Source organism: Lynx rufus, unplaced genomic scaffold, assembly GCF_022079265.1.
Source record: "Lynx rufus isolate CCGP_SWC_20201006 ecotype Redwood Valley unplaced genomic scaffold, mLynRuf1.p SCAF_1, whole genome shotgun sequence".
Classification (NCBI taxonomy): Eukaryota; Metazoa; Chordata; class Mammalia; order Carnivora; family Felidae; genus Lynx; species Lynx rufus.
In genome coordinates this window covers 175,861,308-175,883,067 of record NW_025814823.1, presented here as the reverse complement: position 1 = coordinate 175,883,067, position 21,760 = coordinate 175,861,308, and the positions used below count along the sequence as shown (strand labels likewise).

Sequence of the window (21,760 nt, the reverse complement as noted above, 5' to 3'; positions counted from 1 at the left end):
AAAATAAAATATAGATGCCTGGACTCCATTCCACGTATGGGATGGGACTTGGCATGTCAACTTTTCAGTGTCTCACGTGATGCTCACCGGCAACCAGGACTGAGAATTACCAGACTGGGTATTCTCTAACGGCCCTTCCAGCTCTGATTTTGTGAAAACTACCCCACAAAATAAGATATTTTTCTGCACATAAATGTCAGTTTACTGGAAAGCAGGGTTGGGTTTTTTTGTTTGTTTGCTTGTTTTTTTTAAAGAAATTTGGAACGTTGGATACATTTGGTCATCCCACTTACCTGTTCGTTCACTCATTCATCCATTCATTTGTTCAGTGTTTATGATCCTACTTTGTGCCAGACGCAGCTTTGCACTAGGGTCAAAGGTGGCAAGACAGCCTGTTGCTTTAAGTGGTGACCAGCCCGGCCTGGTTTTCCTTTGAGTTTGGTTGATTATATTACTGCTGCAGTCAAACTTTTAAGTATTTTTTCAGCAGACGAACAATGGTACATTTTTTTCAGGAGAGCTTTTTGAGGTCTGGGGAGATGAAAAATAATATGTGAAAAAAGTATGCATCCAGCTGTTGAGATAATTTTACCATAATTAAGAATATTTTTGAAGATCTTTACTGAATTCCCCATATAATTCTGACGGGTGGCTCTAACCCAGATACACAGTCTGTTTCTGAGGAAAGATGATCTCTTGTTCAGAATTTATTTTTGCCATTTCTTAGCACTCTGACTTGGGGTCAGCCTCTTTGACGTATCTGTTTTCTCATCAGAAGAGTGAGGAGAGTCTAAGGCCCTTTCTAGCACCAGAAAAACTACACACTCTTAAATTAAAAGTATAAGCTAAAGGAGAAATGTGAATATGGTCTGTAGATTGTACCAACGGCAGTTTCCTGGTTTGTACTCTACTTATGTAAGGTGTCACCACTTGAGGATGCCGGATAAAGGGTACATGGGATCTCTCTGTACTGTGTTTTGCAACCTGCTGTGAATCTGCAATTATCCAAAAATTAAAAGCTAAGTACAGAAAAAGTAGCTGAAGGTAAAGGACATTTGTTTATTCTTAATGTATTCGATTCCTTCAGCAACTTTCTTTTTTTGGGGCGGGGGAGAGCCTCTTATGTACTTGATCCAAAGGATAATAAATAATCAGAACTCATTTTTCATGATAAGTGCCTGTTTCTTTTTATTTCATGATATTTTATTTTATTTATTCATGATAAGTGCATTTCAGAGAAAACACAGTTTCCAAACGGTAGCAGATGTAAGCAGTTTATTACGTGATGCTTCTAAGAAGCAAGCCCTAACTAGTACTTAGGTTAGAAATAAGAGTTTGCACACTCTTAGAATAGAGTTATTCTAATAGGATTAACAGTAGCATTTCTTTGATTTATCAGATACAGCCAGAATATCTCTCAGGTTTATTTCTATTTCTTCTAGTGTGCTGAATCATCGTATAAAGTTCTGCTTTTATTCTATATTCCCCTTTCAATTTCTTCCTACCAACTTTTACCCAAATCAAGTTTCTTTAAGCTGATTCTGTAGGGATAACGAAAAATTAAGTCCGATGACAGAAAACATCAAATCTGATCGGCCTGGTCTGGAAACATAAAGGTTTTGTAAAAATAGTGATTTATAAAAGGAAGTGCGGCAAAGCGGAAAGGCCATCGGTTTTGGGGTCGGATCTGGATTTCAATTGCCATTCTGTTGCTATGGTTTATGGTGGTTGGGAGGATTGAATGCTATGATATATCCATGAGATCCAGCACACTGCCCAGCCTTGAAAGTTACTCAATAAATGGTATAGATTATTACTAAATATCTGTTAAGTCTATTTTCAAGCCTATCAAATGAGAAACTTAAGCTTAAGTGCCAAAGTGACTTAAGTATATTAAGTGAACTTTGTCCCTTTTTTCCTTTAAAGAGTAGTAAAGAATTCATACATGAGTTCTTTGTCCCAAAATGTCAGAGTATAGTTATGCTTGATTTTTTGTATTTAAAAAAAAATTTCTTTTAACGTTTATTCATTTCTTGAGAGAGACAGAGCGTCAGTGGGGGAGGGGCAGAGAGAGAGAGGGAGACCTAGAATCCGAAGCAAGCTCCAGGCTCTGAAGTGACAACACAGAGCCCTACATGGGGCTCGAACTCATGACCTGAGCCAAAGTCAGATACGTAACCGACTGAGCCCCCCAGGTGCCCCAGCTTGATTTTTTTTAAACCAAGATGATGAACTTTATATTACTGTAGTCTGTTACCACCAAAATGTAGTTTGGCTCGAGGAAATACTTTACTTCTTGTCAAGCTCCCTTGGTTTAGATAGCTACTAGGAAAGCTGTGCTTGATTTTAACAGTGATTCTATTGTGAGATTTTTTTTTAAAGGTGATAACAGAAGTTGAATATCTTAAAAAAAAAAACCACAACAACATATTATCCTTTTAAAGTAAATATATAAAACCTGCCAATCCATTTTGAAAATAAAGAACCCCTCCGGTTGCTCTGCTACTTTATGGAGAAAACAGAATATGGGCGTTGATTCTGTGAGACTAGTAGAAAATAATATGCCTCTCAGAAAAAAAAGTATGAGAATTCAATTAAAAGAATTTGAGAATTAAAAAGAGCCCACCGTATGGAAGCAAATTTTATATTTGGGTTTATTTTATCTTAAAAATAATTTCATAAAATATATTATGAATGACTTCACTTATTTTTAATCCTTCGTTTGCAGTTCCTTATAGAAATGTGATTGTTGAATGTGTTTAAAGTTGATATAAGACCTAGAAGTTGGATGGATTGATATGGCTATATTATTCATCTAAATTAAAAAAAAAACCACTTAGGAAACGAAATTTTGCTTTTCCTTTTGGGAAAAAAAATCTCCTTTAATGTAGTGTGGTTTAAAACTTAATTTTGCAGTCAACAGACAAAATGCTTGATAGGCCTAGGAACCTTCAAATATAGCTTTTGAGTATCTTTATGAACGTGTTGTTGATTCCAACTGGCTTGTTGAAAACCTTTCATCTTTTTAAAATTTTTTTAACATTTTTAACAAATGTGCAAAAAGAGTACGTGGCCTTCATTTCATAATTTATATTAGTTTTGTTTACAGTTGAAGTAGTTTCTCCAAGAATATTAAGGCTACTGTCATTTTCTTCATGGACAGAGGATTAGCTCTTTGGGAGGAAAAGGGTCTTGCCTCTACCTTATCTCCATGTCCTTTCTCTGATCAGCTGGCATGTCTGTATGTTATTTTTATCCACGAAATTATATATTGCATTCTCCATAACCAATGCCGGTAATAGTCCATAGAAGCCTTTCCCCAGAGACCGATTTCATTTTCTTTACTGCACACCCAGTCTCGTAAGCTAAGAGCGTGAGCCATTGACAGATTTTGAATTTTGATCTGCCAGTGGCAGGTTGCTCATTGCCACAGAATTATTAGGCTTATCAAGTATTTTCTTCACCTGGACAGAAGAATCGTTTACTGTTGTAGGTGGTCAGCTGATCATTTGGGGGGATATTCTATCTTACTGTTATTTGTGTTTTTTCTTGGCTGTGAAATTGGTACTTACTGTTTAGAAATGGAGTAGCGTGAAATATATTAAAACCACATGCGAGCACATCTGTTTTCAGCCTTCTGAAGCATGGGCTGGACACAGTGAAATAAAAGATTCACAAAATGGTATTATATTCAGTGTATGGTAGGAAAGACCTCTGACGATTAAGGAGCCTTTTTTTTTTTTTTTTTCCTTTTCTGTCTGGGAAGGGAATGAAAGAGTATAGATGTAAACCAAAAAGTAGCTGTTAGGGAGAGGAAGCAGAGGGAGGCCGCACTGGAATAAAGAGAGAGAAATAGTACTTGAAAATTATCAGATGTCAGATGGAGTAAAACAATCCACAGTTTCATAATAGTGGCTGAGTATTTTAAATCCTGTATATGGAAGCAACTTAGTATAGAGTTTGCTTCATTTCACTAGAAAGCCAAATGAGACAGCAAAATTATTGCGAGAATAAAGGCAAATCTGTAAATTATCAAAACATTATAGTTGTTCTTCAGGTATCAACTAAATTATGAGTCAGAATATCATCCTATTTTTTCCTCAGAATATTGTGAAATTGGAATCTTCTTGTCTTTATATTGTTACAGAATGTATCTTGCTTTCATTTTTGGAAGAGGGACTAAAAGTATCCACCCAGTGAGTTTCAGGCATCTTAAATACTTGACTTGAATGTAAGCAATAAGGATTGCATTCAGAAGTGCAAGTTGTTTCAAGTGCCATTTTTTTTACATATCCCGTGGTGCCCAAGAAATCTATTGCATATGTAGAGTAAGTAGTGGGAGTATGTTACACACTTAGACATTACTGCCACACTTGCTTCATGCATTCATTTAATAAGAATTTATTTTGAGAGCTGGATCTACTCCAAAAACGCGATGTATTCAATTCCCGGCTGCCAAAGGTATTGTGACCTTGTGTTTTAAAATATTTTTGATATACGTTTTTCTTTCTTTATTACACATTAAATCTGGGGGCCCTTCCCCCCCACTATTTTTCATTGCTGTGGATTTGTTTGAAACAAATGCTTAAATGAGTAGGCAAGTGATGATTCCATCTGTGCCTCATTTCTTTGTTGCTAAGCAAAAGAATTTATAATGATCTCTCTAGAAGAAAATCATGAAACTCTGTTGAAAGTTGAGTACACAAAGCCTGTTTCATTTATTTTGCATAAGTTTTTTATGTCGCTGTAAGAGAATGACCTTTGGGATAATTTAAATTCCTTACAGTAGGGGGGAGGATAAAGTTAGTGCTACTTAAAAATAGATACCATAAAAAAAAGAGCCAGGAAGCCTTACATTTTTCTTTGATACCCAATTCTTTTAATAATCCTATATTCCAAATTGCAGCCATCTAATTCCGTAGTTTAAAGAACAGATGTTGCAAACTGATACAGATGTTTTAGAACATATACTGCAGAGTGACTTTATGTATACTTGAGATAGCTCCAAGAACTTTTTATGAGAGTTGTTGAAAATAGGACTACATTTAATATCATTGTTATAAAATTGAATTTTGGAGTGAGTAAAATTATAAAAAAAGAAAGGAGCTCTGACTAAAAGAAGTTCCGCTGCTGTAATGTTAAAATGATTTATTTCAAATGGTAGTGAGGGGATATCATTTCTTGTAGTATTTAACCTTTATCCCAGTTGAATCAGTTTGCCTGTGGCAATTCTGCACCCCACGCCTCCATTGCTTTTGTAAAGGACAAGATGAACGTTTTCCTTTAAGGGAGATTTAACAGAGCGTGATACAAAGTACCGTAAAGAAGAAACGGATAGTGCAAACCAGCTAATTTTGCTCGTGATTCTTAATCAAATTTCACCTTCCAAGTAAATGACTGTTACTTGGCGTCAGATGTCTTCTGGTGAATTGGGGGCATCTTTAAATATTACCCGTCTTGAAGATTCAGAGTCCACCAGGCAGCTGCTCTGAAAGTCGGGCGGGATCCTTCCTGAACTCGGCTGGTTCCTTCTTGCTCTGTTTGGGTGATACCAAGTTAACTCAGAGCAGCATGGCAGGGGAGTGGCTAAGGCCTCCAGAGAGAAGAACGTGGTCTTGCTTCTAGAAGCTTCGTGAGTAATAGAGTTAAGTACATAGCAAAAAATACAATTTAAACTCGACTGCAGTGAACTGTGTGTGTGGCTGTTTAGAAATGAAACGAAGCGGTTTCCTCTCCTTTCGCTCTCTCCCTTTTACGACCGCTGAAATGGAACATCCTCAACACTCCTTCTCTTTTGCTTGGCTTAGCGGTGCCGCAGGATGGGACCTGGGCTTCTGTGTTGAGGTAACTTCTTTTGTGAGCCAGGAGAGGACAAAGTAGCGGGGCATGATTTCCTTTGTATCACCGACGCAGGGTATATTCTTAATTGTGAACCACTGTCCGCTCTCTGGTTTACCACCGGTCAGGATCTGTTGGATTCCTCAAGCACTGTGTAGGCAGAGCTTACAAAGGTGTGGATTTTGACCAGCATGGCTTCACTTTTTCAGATTGGGGATTGCTTTTGTTTTTGGTTTTGTTTATTTATTTTGTTTTGGGGGGGGAGTGGTGGGGATGGCTGGGAGAACAAAATGTGATGTGTATGAACAGAGCATTGGACCTTTAGCCTCTGAACTGAAACCCGCTCTGTCCATAGTAATCACTCCTTGCTCTGTGTCCAGACCCTCCTCTGCCCAGTTTATTAACATAACATGTCGTGGTAAGTAGATTCTTTGCCCTGCACCCTCCACACATTTGTGATAGAATATTGACTTTTGTTTTTATTTGTTCTGAAAATCGTGTAAGCAGTTGTCACAAAGGGGGAGTTTGTCTTATGTCATCCATGATGTGGGTCCAGAATTACTTAAGCCGTCCTCTTAATCCTGAGTATGGAGCACAAGGAATCTTATTTTGAGTCCATGAAAATTCAGTGATCCTCTTAAAACATTGTTAAACTCCTGATTTTACCTGCGTGAGAGGTGAGGGTAAAGGGGCACGGGGGGTGGGGGGGGGGTGAGAGTGAACTGTTTATAGAAGGTTAAAGATCCGAAACATTTCTTTAAAAGAAGCTTTTAACTTCGTCACCTTTCCCCCCGCCCTTTACAATTGTGTTAAGGCTCCCATATTTTATGGCTGTTGTGGCTTAATTTTGTTGGATGTACGTTCAGAGCAGGGACTGGTGATGGAATCAACTACACGTTGACAGTTAACACTTAGAAATAACAAGAAAATAGTAACTTGGGAAAAAAAGGCAGCAGTTAGGTAGCAAATTAACAAGTGCTTTTCTGCACTGTTTTACCCTTTCAGTGTTGTGTACAACTTAGTAAGTATAGGTATTGCCTTATGGACAGGCAATAATATTATTTTTTCGTTCAGAAATGTAATCAGAACGATATTTAAGCAGTAAAGTCTTCAGACTTTGTCAACAGTTTGCCAGCGTTACGTATTAGGGAGCTTCCTACACTAGAAAAATAGTAGAAGGAAGTCCAGAATATTTATAGAGATCCATTTTGTTCATGCCCTGCATCCAAATAAATAATAGTATATGTGCACCTTTTGGTAGTGTCACTTAGTACTTTTGGTCTCCCTTCTATATTCTAAAATTCTCTGGAGAGGGGACTTGCTCTCTTATTTCGTGACAGGTAGTAAACCAGCCCTGAATACTAATAGCTACATAACGAAGAGTCTTTTGATAATGGGGTAATACAATAGGGAGCAGTCTGCCAAGATCTTAAGACTTTTCCTTGACCCTGTGATCTATAATCCTTGAATATGTTATTTGCCAACTTGGAGCTGTCATAAAAATATCCAAGATTCTCTTTGCGTTCAGTTCAGTGACAGGAAGGACAGATCAGTTGCACAGTTGTGCCACAAAATTATTTCTTCCTTGATAGGCATGGAATTTCCACATGACTAGTGTATGCAGGTGATTCATTTAGCACCTATATATATATATACCCGGTACGCTGAATTTCTCTACCCCACAGCTCCTTATTTTTTCCCCCTCACGTTGCCACTATCCTCATTACTAAAGTTACAAGATGGAAAAGAGAGAAAACTCTCACAAGAGAGAGTCTGTTGTTCAGCGCTAAAAGTTTGCAAAAGGAGTACTTTTTAACTAATTTTGAACTAGTTACTACTCTTTGAATCAGGTATTGAGATGGCCAGGCTGCCTCTGGGCTTCATTATTTTGTCTAATTGACTGATTCTGAATTCAGTCCCACGCCAGTGCGCTCTGGTCTAAAAGCAAGGCTTTGTTTTATTCTGGGTATTACCTGGTAACCAGTCAATTAAGAACGTTAGTGGAACTCTGAAGGGAAAGCAGTTCCATAATCTCTTTGGAATCCAGTTGGGCTGATGCCAGTTGCTATACATCGGGAAAGAGAAGGAGGAATCAACCAATTAGAGGACCCTTTTTTCATTCTCAAGAAACCCACAATAAGTGCAAATCTCAATTCTGAAGAGCAGTCGTGATTAATTGAAGTATAAAGAACTTAAAACAAAAAAAATCTAACTTCTACTGGCCCTAATATTCCAAATAATAAATGCCTAGTATGGTTCATTAAATACGGGTATTTAAATTAGCCACTCCATCTCTTTATTGTAAACGATCAGTGGTTGTTACCTTCTAACCGACTTTCCCAAATTGTGAGGAGTGAAAAGAGAAGCGTTTAGGATCGTGCTCCAACCTGGCTCTGCCATTAGCAGTAATAAGGCCTTCGGTCCATCACTTCTCTCTAGATTTTGGTTTCCTCCCCTGGGAATGGAAGGATTGAACACCATGACCTTTAAACTACTGTTAGCAATTCCACAAAGTCTCTCTGACATGGTGTTCCTAAGTGACAAAATTGCAGAGTTTTGTAGTTTAATGACGAAAAGTAGCGAATGGGTTTCGTGTGGGTTTGGGCGTGGCAGTATTTTATACTGATTAGTTGTAGAAAGGGTATACCAGGAATCAAATAAATGTAGTCAGCTGAATGAAGGCTTTGTTTTTAGACTGCATCTTTTCTTTTTGAGATAGGCCTAAAAATATTATGTTTAGGAAGCCTTTGTTTAAACTTGGCGTCATGGAATGTTTTTGTTCTCAATTTGTGGACCATGGGCCTCTTGAACCATGAGAATTATTTGATGGGGCCCCAATGAACCCATTAGGACTAAGCATTCCAGTTAGGTGATAGATATATCATTTACATATGCAGGATTGTCTTTCAGAAGCATGTGGATGCTGATGTAATGTAATTAAAATACATTTCAAGGTGTTGCTAAATTCATAGTAGCCTTCTATTATTAAGGTGGTTTGTTGTTGTTTTACCGGTAGTATTCATGGGAGCGGGGGTTGGGGGTCTCATTTGTTAGTGTGGTGGGGAGGCTCTCCGAAACTTTTTTTTTTAAATATTTTTTTAATGTTTATTTTTGAGAGAGACAGAGACAGTGTGTGAGCAGGGGAGGGGCAGAGGGAGAGGGAGACACAGAATCCGAAGCAGGTCCAGGCTCCGAGCTGTCAGCGCAGAGCCCGACGCGGGGCTCGAACTCACAAACCGCGAGATCATGACCTGAGCTGAAGTCGGCCGCTTAACCGACTGAGCCACCCAGGTGCCCCTAATTGTTCTTCTTTAAACTGCCATTGGAATGTACCCCGTTACCAAAAAGAGTGTAGCGTAAGGAGGAATTTAATAGAGGAGATGGTGAGGATGGAGACATAGAGGAATGAGGAGCTGAACTTGCCTTACCCTAGATTATTAGCTCCACCAAAATAGCACTTTGGGACTTTGTCTCTGACGTCTACAACCATCTTTTTGCCCTACGAGGCAGGGCTAGGAGCGTGGGCTGTTTAGACTACGTCTGGCGCAATGCTAGGGTCCGGGGGAGCCCTGCGACAAGGGGCACACGCACTCTGGGGTTGGGTAGCATGGCAGCCCCCGATAGCAGGGGGAGACAGCCTTCTTTAAGGCCCACGGTTTGAGCTCCTGCTTATATTCCAGTTCCACAAATATTTGAGCACACTCTATGCACCAGGTAGTAGTAGATCAGAGGACACATTTGATGCCAGTCTACGGTTTTCTTTTTTGAGATAGACCTGGACATTCTGTGTAGGAAGCAGTGTTAACAACCACTTCCAAGTGGAAGAGCTCATCCTTCTGATACTGTTTCTCTGACTTTCACTCTGTGCCCCTTCTGGGATTTATGTAACTTAAATCCTTACCATAACCTTTTATGTGAGTTTTGTGATCTCCATTTTACAGTTGAAGAAGTTGAAGTTCAGAGAGACACAACAGCTTCTGGAAAAGTCACTCATCACTCAACTAACTGGTACCTAGAAAGGAACACAGAGCTCCTGGTTCCTGGTTTAGTAGCTTGGGTGTTTATTATGTGGCATTTAAGAGGAAAACATAAAAAGAGCTTGAGCGTTTTTTTTTTCTTCTTCTTCTTTTTTTTTTTTTTTAGTATGCTTTAGACAGAGAATAGGCGTTAACGTTTCTTAATTTTTACTTAGGACACTGGGTCAGAATTGAAGATCTGCATTTTATCATAATGTACTGTAAAAGATTCAGATCTCAAATCTGCTGGTTTCTTACGGAAGGTTACATTATTGAGGGTAGAGGTCAAAATAGGATCACTGAGGGAACGTTTCCAAGGTGGCTTATTTTCCCTGATTCTGATTCACCAGGTCTGTCATGAGACTGAAGCATGCGTATTCTCCAAGTGATTCAAATACACCGCTGTCTTGCCCCACGGTCATCTTCACTCACTTTGTGAACCACTTTGGATATAAAATCTAAAGCTGTGGGAGGCCATTCATACAACAAATACATATCAAGAATCAGCCATGTGCCAGGCACTATTTTAGGCCGTTGGGATATATCAGGGAATAAAAGCAAAGACTCCTGGCCTCATGCATCTTATCCTTCAAATAATTAGCAGATATCTTGGAATAATAGCTTGCTTATTATTTAGTTTTGAAGGCTAGTAAGGCAGAGGAAGCCTCAGTGCCTTAAATATCGATAGGAGAAAATAAAAACTGGGCCTTCTGAGAAACCACAAAAGGTGAAATTACATCAGGTGTGAAATTCAAGTGCATTCTTCATTAAGGTTCAATAAAGTCATCAGACTTTATATTAAATAAGTGATTAGATGGGGCGCCTGGGTGGCTCAGTCGGTTAAGCGTCCGACTTCGGCTCAGGCCACGATCTCGTGGTCCGTGAGTTCGAGCCCCGTGTCGGGCTCTGGGCTGATGGCTCAGAGCCTGGAGCTTGCTTCTGACTCTGTGTCTCTCTCTCTCTCTATCCCTCCCCCGTTCATGCTGTGTCTCTCTCTGTCTCAAAAATAAATAAACGTTAAAAAAATTTTTAAAAAAAAATAAGTGATTAGAGTTGAGGATAGGTATGTATGCAGAAAGCCAGTTAATGACTCTGCCAATTGCTTTTTGGGGGTTGGACTTCAGTAATCAGTTTCAGGAGCAGTTTATCACTCTTCTCTAAAGTTCTCAATCATTTGCAAGCAACTTGGCTTCTGGCATCTAGAGATTTCATAAGTTTGTCTTGATCTTTTATGTTCATGTCACTACAGAGAGCCGTGTCTCAAAATCATTTGTACCTTGGGGTCAGATCGCTAATTCTTTGTTTATCCGCTGGTTCTTTTAAAATGTGTCTCTTGTAACACATGCCTTTTTTAATCAAACTTTTGCCAAGGTAGGAGAATTTCAATTTACTGCCTTGGCTTTTTTCTGGATTACTTAAAACTTTACTACCCGTTGGTCTGTTTTTCCACTTTTCTTTCCATTATATTATCTTTCTGTTTTTGTTTTTCAAACTGGCTTTTGTTCATTCAAATTTGGACAAAAACTATGCCTACTTTTTTTAAGCTTTAAAAATTGCTATTAATCACTGGTTATCATAACATCCTCTTAAGGCAAGTTATCTTGTTGCTCTGTCCTCTAAATGTAGCATCCAGAGTCAGAAGGCCTCTGGCAGGGATAAAAATAGCCTTCCTGCTTGCCGGCTCGTTGTTGGTTTACTGGCAGTAGGAAATCTTTTGAATTCCTTAATTGGGTCAGCTGTTTGCTAGTTTCTCTCTAGACATCCCCTTCTGCCTGAAATTCTTAGATGCTTTTTGTTAGGTCTTGCAACTTTGTACCTGCCCTGAGTTCCAGTCGAAGCCATCCTTCTTTTTTATGGGAAACCTTCTATAGTCTATGGAAACTTCCCCCTTGACTTTCCCTGTCTTACGGATAAATGTTATTGTTTGGCCACTATTACAATCTCTTACCGCGATTGAAAAATAAATTTGAGGCATTGGTACAAAAGGAAGACGTCCTTGGTTTTTTTTATAAGGAACATTTTTCAGTTGAATTTTCAATTTTCATTTCCTAAAACACTTCTGCTACTTTGCCAATCTGGCTATTATAAAGGTAAGGAGTTTGATGTTTTTCCCCCTTCGCTCCCCCAAAGAATCACATCCGTTTGTAACCAAGAACACCAGCAAGCTCTCATCTCTCTGAAGCTGAAAAATCCCCCAGATGGCCACTCCCTTCTCCAAGTTTTCAGTTTGGATCTTATTTGGCTAAAACAAATCCTTCCTCTTTCTTTCATAAGTGGAAGATTGTTGGTTATCTCTGGCTTGTGGTCTCAGAGGGGAAAAGATTTAATGTTAATAGAGCACCTCTTCTGTACCGGGGACTTTTCTGAGCATTCTGCAAAAATTGTGTCATGAATTTCTCAACAACAGCCTTGCAAAGTAAATGGAAATACTTGTTTTACCGAGGCTCATAAAAGCTATGTAATTCGACCTAGCTCACAAGACGGGAATTGGTCTGCCTCTCTACCCTTTCTACTGCATGTTCCGGGGCAGAGAGACCACCAATTGCTGGCTTTGCTTCATTTGCTTCAGCTATTTATGGAGCATCTTTGCTCGAAGCTCTGGGAGGCAAGACCTCCAAATGTGTCCTGAAAGATTTTGTTGCCTTAGAGAAAGAGGGAGTTTAGAGATAGGTAATTCAAATATCGTGTAAAGGGTGTTTGTATGGAGTGCATGAGGTTGTCTGAACCAGAGAGCCAGTGGTTTGGGCAGGCAGGGAGGACTTCCCATAGGTGAGAAGCTACCTGGGCAGAAGGGTGGTGGCTTGAGTGGTGAGACATTGGGAGTAGAGAGAGGAGGGCATTCCAGACAGAGGGTGGAACCCGGAAGTAAAAGTTAATGGGCCAGTAGTTCTGGACTAGCTAATGTGGGAAGGGAAATGGCAGTGTGGAAAGATGAACCTGGGGAGATAGGCAAGAGAAGTCAAGAATTTTTAATAAGCCCTGGCTTTTAAAGTGAAAGCCAGCTCTTTCTCAGAGAAGGGTTTTGTTTAGCGTGAAGTGTGTCTGTGTGTGATTTAAATGTCTCTTTGGATGGGTGAGGGGCAAGATTCTCCAACTGATGTCAGTCCCAGCCAGTTCCTCCTTTGTGATTTCGCACGGAAACATCTTTACTGGAGGCTGGTGGTATCACAGATAGGTTAGGGGGTAGAATAAGGTCAGTGGAATGCATTAGTAAAAATAATTACACGATTAAGTGATAGAACATATTGAACACATTTTACAGTAGTTCCTATTGATATGTGTTCTGCATCTAAGTATAAATTTGGTATTCAGAAACTGAATTTTTTGTACATCTCTTTGAGCCTCGCTGTGTGTTGTCTAGGTCCCCACAGCGCCATCTTGCTGCAAGTCTCAGGCAGTGTTGGTAAAAACCGCAGATGCAGAAAGGCAGGTAGAGCAACAACACCTCCTTTAAAAACTCATTGGTGGCAGTATAGCTTTGACTTGCTTAAATGTGAGCTAAAGAAAATTAGCAGGGACACTGCAGTGAAACAGCAAGTGTATATGTATGTTTATGTATGTAGGTACTGTGTATAAATCTTTACTCTGCCTTAGGAATGGGCCTAAGCCTATATACTTATCCTTTTCCTGTTAGAAAATTTTAATGGTGTCCACTGAAAACCCTTCTCTTTTCCTCGGAGTATCCAGGTTTTTGTAGGGTGAGTCAATCAAAAAAACTTAGACTTTTACATCACTCGTTACTTTATATAGGACTGCATGGCTGTATTTTGGGCAACCTTGCAGTTATCCCGTATTATCATTCCTTAGCCTACACACATCACCGACAATGCTGGCATGACTGAAAAAGAAGGTTGTGGCATGAAATCGAATAGCACTATAGAACATTTGACATTTTCCGGTGTTTGTATATGTATATTTCTGTGTTTGAAATAGTAGCATTTATTATATCATTTCCTGCCGAATCATCAGTAGCAGTAATATCTGGGTAATGTTTTAGAAAATAACTTTTTCTCTAATTTTGAAAGTAATGCATACATATATATACTCTAATGTATCAGAGTATCTCATTCTAGTCCTTCCTCCTTTCATCTCATTGACGAGGTTACTTTAGTTTTCGTCTTAGTATAATAGTACATAGTGTTCTTTTGGGTACTTCTGCCCCCCCCCCCCCCCCATCAGCAGTTCTTATTCTGGTTGGTAAATATTGGTTCTGCAACTTGCAAATGCCTGGCATAAAATTGGCTAGCTGGGGTACAGATCTTTTCCGAGCTGTAGAATTTGGTAGTGTAGTTCCCCAGAGTCTCACACTGTATCAGTTGCCTGTATTTGGCTAGGTTGAGTCATAGCACCAAATATAGTCTCTGCCTTCTGCATGATGTATGCCGGGCTCCTGGCTCCAAATGCCCCAGCTGGTCTCCAGGGACTACTATTTTTCTGTCATAATCTCCCTTAAGATTAGGATGGCTAGCCAGGCAGTATTTCTATGTATTCATAACATAATCAATACTAAGAGCCTTCCAAGATTGAATTTTATCCAGTAGGTTCACTTTGCCTGAAATCCCAGTGTCCTCCTTCTCCCTTGAGAAATTCAATTCTAAATGTGCCAAAACCTGGGTTATATTTATAGATAGATGAGTTATCAAAAAACCAACCAAACAAAACCCACAAACACTGGATTATATTCGTATTCAGATAGCTCATTTATTTTTGTTCTACTTCACTTTATTCATTTGTAAAATGCTGGTATTTTAATTTCAGTGGAATGAACTCATTGAATGCTTACCTGGTACTCAAACAGGAAACTCAAGGTACCTAGGTAAAAGTCTAATTCTTAAAGGGGGCTATTATGATAAAGAGATAAAAAAAAGAAATTTAGATGATTACCTAACAAGGTTGGCTATTGCAACATAGTTAGAAATAAAACTTAGTGAGTTAATCTAGAAAGGGGGTTGCCTTTTGGGGAAGGTTGCACTGGAAAAGGGTGAATCTGAAGAGAGAAAAAAAAGAAAAGATTTGAAAAATCCCCTCCCCTGGGAACAAAGGAAGAGAGTACTGTCAGACAAAAGAAGGGATTGTCAGTGATCTAGCTGTGGAATAGAAACCGCAGAAATGTCTGTAAAAATTGGCATCCGTGGAACAGAGGGAATATTAGCACAGAAATGAAGGGTGTACAAGGAGAATGAAAAGGCTTATGGAAGACTTGAATGTCCCATGGCACTTAAAATGAGAGTTTATGGAAGATTTCCAGAAAGGAAGTGATACGTGTCATCCATAATGGATGTCATCAATGGATGACTCTAGATATTTTAATTGTAGAAAGAATTTACAGAAGGGTAGGGCAGTCAGGTTAAGGAAGCATTATGAAGTTTTAAAAAAAGTTTTTTGAAAAAAAATATCATTGCGTATATTTTCTGAATTGAAGTAGAAAACATTACTGATTGGTTAACAAAACGTCACAGGTGTATTTGTTACCTGGAGGCCAAAATTGATTCCAGCTTGACAGGACTCATATCACAAGACCAAGTTAGAAAATTAAAAACAAGTATCACTTTCAGAGTTAAACTATGAACTTGGCTGTTGATTCTTCAGTGCCCTATTGTCTTAGCTGAAGGGTAGAGTTACTGCATTCAGAAGTCGGAAGAGCAGGAAAGGTGTCAAAGGTCACCTACCTTGGCGGTAAAGGGTAGGATCTCCTCAGAAGCTGTGCGTTGAGGCAAACTCTGGGAACTGAGTTAAGGACATTTTTGTGCCTGTCAAGTTGAAATATTCTTCTTATCTCTCTCTCCTTAAAAGAGATACCCAAAAGGTGAGTTTCTGATAAGGTGGAACTTGGTTTGTGTAAACTGGGCCAGCCAGTTTGGTCATTTGTCTTTTTTGGTTTCTCATTGTTGATTATCCCTTCTCGGCATCAGATAAGAGGCATTTAGTTTATATGGAACAGTTCTGGTTTCACCTGGAATGTTAGCATTAAAAAAAAAAAAAATAGAATATCTTCTTAGAAGTAAAACATTTCCTTTTAACTTCGATTAATATAGTTAAATACTTTTGTTTCTGTGTTGACTTACATCAACTTAAAAAATGAAATGGTAAATGAAAATGGTATGTATCATAGTTCTCTTATTTACTAGAGGGTTTTTGCAGCAATAAAATTTATACATGTGTTCCATTACAGAAAATCAGCTGCTACTTTGAGTTAACTGATTCAGAAACACTACTCACCCACTCCTAACTTTTTTAACAGTTAAGGTCATGTTCTTTTTCCAGCATCACCACTCTCTGCTTTAAAAAAAAAAAGAAAAAAAAAATGCTTGTGACAGATCATACAATCCAGGCTTATAGTTAAAAGCAGTTTAGATGGAATTCGCCCGACTTGGATACTTGGCTGTGTATATTAGTGTTAAATAATTGAGCCAACTTTCATGAAGAAGTTGAATATCAGAATTAACTTTTACCTCCTCCTTTCCTATTTCCATCCCTAGCTTCAGTCTAACTAGGAGCAAACTGAAATTTAAGTGAAATAATTAACAACTTAATAATAATCCTTGTATTTGGCCTTAAAGTATAGGAAAATTACGAAGTTCAGATTTTGCTTCATATTAGACTCCCAAGTTTTGGACATGGGTTAACTAAAGCTATTAGCAATAGAGCACACTTTTCTTTTTTCATGGCATGAGGTCGTTTCTTTGGAGACTATTTTTCAAAGAAGCAGAATTTGAGAAATCGAAAGATAGTTGAGGCCTAAAGTTCCTTTCTGAGGAGTTGTGAATATATGGCTGGTGGAACGATAGGACCACATATTAGCTCTGGTTCCCATAGTGTTTCCTGGAGCTAGATAGGGCCTCCTGGCATGTTGGAAGGCTTGCCTCAGCCTTAAGGCGTGCGAGAACCTCTGCTTACCCACTTTTCCATACCTTCGGAGAGTCTGCTGTGATTCTGTGGGATTAGAGTTTAGTGTGCTATTTCCTAATGAAATGTCTGTAGTTAGGAGTCAGTTTTAAATTCTCACACTATTCCCCGATTTACAAAGTGCTGACCATGGTAGATAATTAACAGTCACGTTCTCCTATTCGTTCTTTAGACTTGTAGAGGGTTTTCCACCATTCTTAGGAAGGCGGGTGCAGATGAACGTGTAGAATATGGAGACTTAAAACTGTTGCCCCGATAATGTTTATAATTTACAGCGTAGAACTAGGGGTATGGTGTGTACCCAGAAGTAGTGCATGGTACTATGTGGTGTAGATATTTAGAAACTCCTCCAAAACAGAAATGTAATTCCTTATAAATGGAGAGATCCACCCCACTGCTGTTTCCCTCCCTTTATTTGTGGCTACCAATTTAGAAGATGCTGTGGCTTCCAAAAATTTTAGTGCCAACACAACTTCTCTTTTGATGGACATCTTGGGTGTCCACTGTCGGTTCAAAACTAGATTTTGAATCACCTCAAAATCAGAAGTAAACCAACCCGGCATTTATTGAGCACCTATTGTGCTCTGGGCATTGTGCTCTGGGCTTTGATATTTTCTGTCACATGTAAGTACAGTGATATGTTTTGCTTACCTTCTGTGCATTTCCTCCCAAATGAGAATTTAAACCTATTAGTGTGTCCGTACATGTAGTTATAAGCCTGGGCTTTTGTTATGAATTATATAGAGAAATCTTCCTGCTACTTACGTACTTTTAAAAAAGCACAAAAAAACTGCACACCTGAAAACTTTCACACTTATGGAGCAAAAAAACTATCATGATGAGTTTGTGTTAGAACATAATGTTATAAAGGAAATTACTTTGTGTGGGAATTTGGAAATTAGAGAGCAAATACTTAAATATGAGGGATATTTTATTTTCCCACTTTCAAACTTGCCCTTTTTGGATGTTTGTGAACATGCTGATTGACATGTCCTCTGACTCATTGTGTTCATTAGCACAGCAAAGTTTTATCCCATAATAAAGCTTTTTAAAAATACCTTACCTATTAAAGCTATTAATTCAGCTTTGTTACAAATACGTTTAAACCATCTATGAAAAAAATAAATTTAGTAACGGCCTTCTTTTACCTTCAGGTCGTCTAAACTATTCATATCCAGGATCCGATAGCTCTCTGCTTATTAATGGTAAGTGATAATTGATTTACCCTAGTGAAGTTCACAGAACTGAACCAAGTTAGTCCTAGATGAGAAAATATAGTAGGTATGCTTTGACCGGTGGAAAAAATGACATTAGTTTGTTCTGTAATCATAATTGCAAGTTGCTATTAATCTATTAGCTGTATAATGAATAATTATGTTTCCTCCTGATTGTGGCAGGAACTTTTTAAACTTTGAGAACCAACTGATTCTCTGTCTTGAAATTGGTGACAGGATAAATGAGAATCACATACTGATACATAAAGAACGGTTTAATCTACCCTTAGATTCTGTAGAGTGACCTTTGAAATGTCAACATAAAAACCATTTCCATGTAGTTAGAAAAATGTTCCAGGGGAAAAGGAGGGTAATCAGAGATCTGAAACCAGAAAAAGCAGCCTGAGACCACAGGGCTTGACATTGTGAAGGACAAGGTCATTCACTGTTGGCTGTCTAATGAGAACAAGAAGGATGAAGTTTTATTGGCCTTTACAGTGCCTTTGGTAAATTCTCCTTTCTGGTTCTAAATATTACCCCATTGTACTATCAAGTTCTCTTTTATGCGCATTTGCTGAAACAGACTAAGTTTCACCAGGAAGGGGCATCTACTCGTAGAAGGAATTAAAGAATCAAAAAGTGTCTGTTTTGTTCTACTATCGTTTAATTGGGTAGAATTCAAAAGACATATTTACTTCTTTTCTACTCATCCACTATTGAATATGGATCTTAAATTTGTGTGTTCACAATGCCTTCTATCTGCCAAAGTTTAAGTCCCACCATCTCGAAGAAGTATTCCCTGACTAAATAGCCATATTCTCATCATTCCAAAAACGAAATCAAACCAAACAAGCAAGCAGAAAACCAACACACCACCTTGTACTCCTTGTCCATGGTATATCATGAATGGAGGATTACAAATTATTTTTGTGACTGGATCTGCTTTTATGTTTGAAATCAGTATTCTGAAGGACATAGGATTGTTGAGTCTGGAAAAGTGAAAAGAAATTTGATTGGTGAGAATTGCGATGGATGCGTCAGATCCTCTGGAGACTGTACAGTTTATAAAAGCCTCACTTATTATCAGACTCTTCATGCTACAGCTACCAGAAATAATGTCAAAATATAATACTTCAGCGTAAATGTGTGTAGACCGAAAACCAAACCCAGTGGTGATAATGACATCGAGATAAGGGGGAATAATATAAGGGGTTACCATTACAGCAGGATCTTAGCTTTTCTTGTGGAATGAGTTCCAGAGTCTGTGTGCTGGAAATGGCAGTGAACCCAAGATTTGAGATATTGATGTGTGATCTTAGGCAAAGTGGCCAAGTCTTCTTTGTCTCACTTTCCTCATGCAGTTGCTAAATTAGATCATTTGCCTCTGGGGTCCATCTTTGTTGAGGCGAGACTCTCTCATGGGTTTTCTTTAAAGCTAAATTCACTTCAAAATTTTTAGAGTCTAATATTATATTTCCTTTAATATTCTTTAATATCCTTTCTGCCATTAATATCCTTTCTTTTATGAATAGATTAGTTTTTGTGACCCCTACTTGGCAAAGAAAAATAAGGGTAACTTTCTCCCCCAAATAATTATATTCTGACATTTTACTGGTCCACAGACTCTGTGGTTTTTGCTGTTACATTCATGGAAATTTTGTTTAGTAGATATACTGGCTGAGGTTAATATGGTCTCAAACTGAAAGGTAGGAAGATAAAGAACAAAGAGATGTCAAAGAGGGAGAACTTACTGGTTCCTTAAGCAGGATCACAGAGTGGGGTTATGACTACCGTAGTCTCAGATCTAGTGTTCATCTCAGAGGGTCCTAGAACTTGATTTTGTCAGATTTGATCGAGTGTCAGTTTTTAATCACCAGCCAACTAGGACCAGATGCCAATTTATACATTTTTAATACGGAATAAAACTAGGTTGACCGGATGCTGGAGTTGGCTGACAGGGTCATTTTCTCCCCGGTAGCAAAGTCCAGATTATAGCAGATTACTTTAAAATCCTGGAATTGAAACAAGGTGGGGACGGAGGGACGTTGAGGCAGTTTTCAGTCACCTTGATTAGATGGGGGCATTGCCTGTTCTCTTCAGTCAGATTTATGAAGCATCTTCTATGGTGGATTGCTTCTATAGATAAATTACTCTTATTCATGTGTTGAGTTTTTAGTAACTTTGCTGTCAATTTAGCTCATGTTTTGGAAATCTAGTGTAAAGCATTAATTGTACTTAATGAAGATAAACTCACAAATACTACCCATTTCACAGAATTGAGATGAAGATGAAATGCATGTAAACCACTTAGCATAATACATGGCACACAGTCAAATTAAAATAATTAGAATGGTTAGGAATAGATGCTAAAAATTTGTAAGGAAAAAACAAGGGATTAAGAGGAGTCTAAGAATTGTCTGTAGTTGAACATGCTTTCTTTGTCTGATTATTAACAGAGGGGCACCTGGGTGGCTCAGTCGGTTAAGCAATCCGACTTCGGCTCAGGTCGTGATCTTGAGGTCTGTGGGATCGAGCCCTGTGTCAGGCTCTGTGCTGACCGTTCGGAGCCTGGAGCCTGCTTTGGATTCTGTGTCTCCCTCTCTCTCTGCCCTCCCCCCACTTCTCATGCTCTCTCTCTTTCTGAAAAATGAATCAACATTAAGCAAAAATAAAATAGATAACATGAAACTTACTGTATTCATTTTGAATTACAGTCCCTTCCTGTCTTATGTCCTTGCAGTCTTTTCTGAACACTGAAGATAACAGCCTAGTTCATTGTGCTGCTATATATTCATTATTAAGTTTAAGACTTTAAGGAACTATAGGAGCTTTCCTTCCCTGCCCACCATAAATCATCTGTTCATGTTTTAAAACCTTTGTAAAAGTGGTTATGTAGCTATTCGACTTTGTGTAACCTTCAGTGTTTCAGAGTTTTTTTCTTCCAAGCCACTGTTGAGTGGAAAGACATTTCTCTTTTGTTCGGATAAAAATGTGTAAGAATTGTTTACTCTTTCTCCCATGAACCTCTGAATTTCGACTATGATTTTTTATCGTACAATTTGTTTTGAAATTTTCAAGCAACCTCCAAGGTTTTTTTGGAAAAAAGTAGGGTTTAAATCCTCAATAAATAAAAAGAAAAAAAGATTCAGGATGTTCAGAGTGGTCTACCAGCTTCAACAGTTTATATTGAGTTTATATTGGAGTAGTGTTGGGATTTGCATGTACAGAGATAAAAAGGGCTTACTCATCTGGTAGATCAAATTACTTTTTTCCCCCTTGGCCATGCTCAATCATCAGTTTTCATACTATGCAGTGACCTTCATACACCACTCATGACTTTTAAAAGACACTGCAAGTATAATTCAACAGATAATAATTGATAACTATGCTAAGAATGTTGTAGTGCACATTCTGGGGAATTATTCAATTTATTGCTGTTATCAGTTGTAGAGATTTTTTTTTTAAGGGACATTCACAGGGGAAATCCTTGGGTTTTAAGTGTATAAAACCCCCAAACTTCGTAGCTACTTTCTGGATGCTGTATTCATTTGCTAGAGCCGCCTTAACAAGTACCACAGACTGGTGGTTTAAACAGACATTTTTTTCCTTGGAAGAAATAAACTCCAGCTTCCAGTCTTGGAGGCTAGAAGTTCAAGATCAAAGTGCCAGGAGGGTTGATTTCTTCTGAGGCCTCTCTCCTTGGCTAGATGGCTGTCTTCTCTCTGTGTTCACATGATTTTGCCTCTGTGCATGAATGGTGTCCTAATTTCTTCTTATAAGGACATC

General features: G+C 38.5%; 1 protein-coding gene across 3 annotated transcripts in view; it reads left to right on the top strand.

The window, feature by feature from the left end:
* CPEB4 (cytoplasmic polyadenylation element binding protein 4) overlaps window positions 1-21,760 on the top strand; it is a 66,195-nt gene that overhangs the window by 22,207 nt on the left and 22,228 nt on the right. For 2 of the 3 annotated variants that reach the window (XM_047090990.1, XM_047090983.1), the window contains exon 3: window positions 17,915-17,965. The exons of the other annotated variant lie outside the window; for it this stretch is intronic. In XM_047090990.1, the coding sequence (XP_046946946.1) occupies window positions 17,915-17,965 (51 nt within the window). The remainder of the gene's footprint in view (window positions 1-17,914; window positions 17,966-21,760) is intronic. 3 annotated transcript variants of the gene reach the window in all.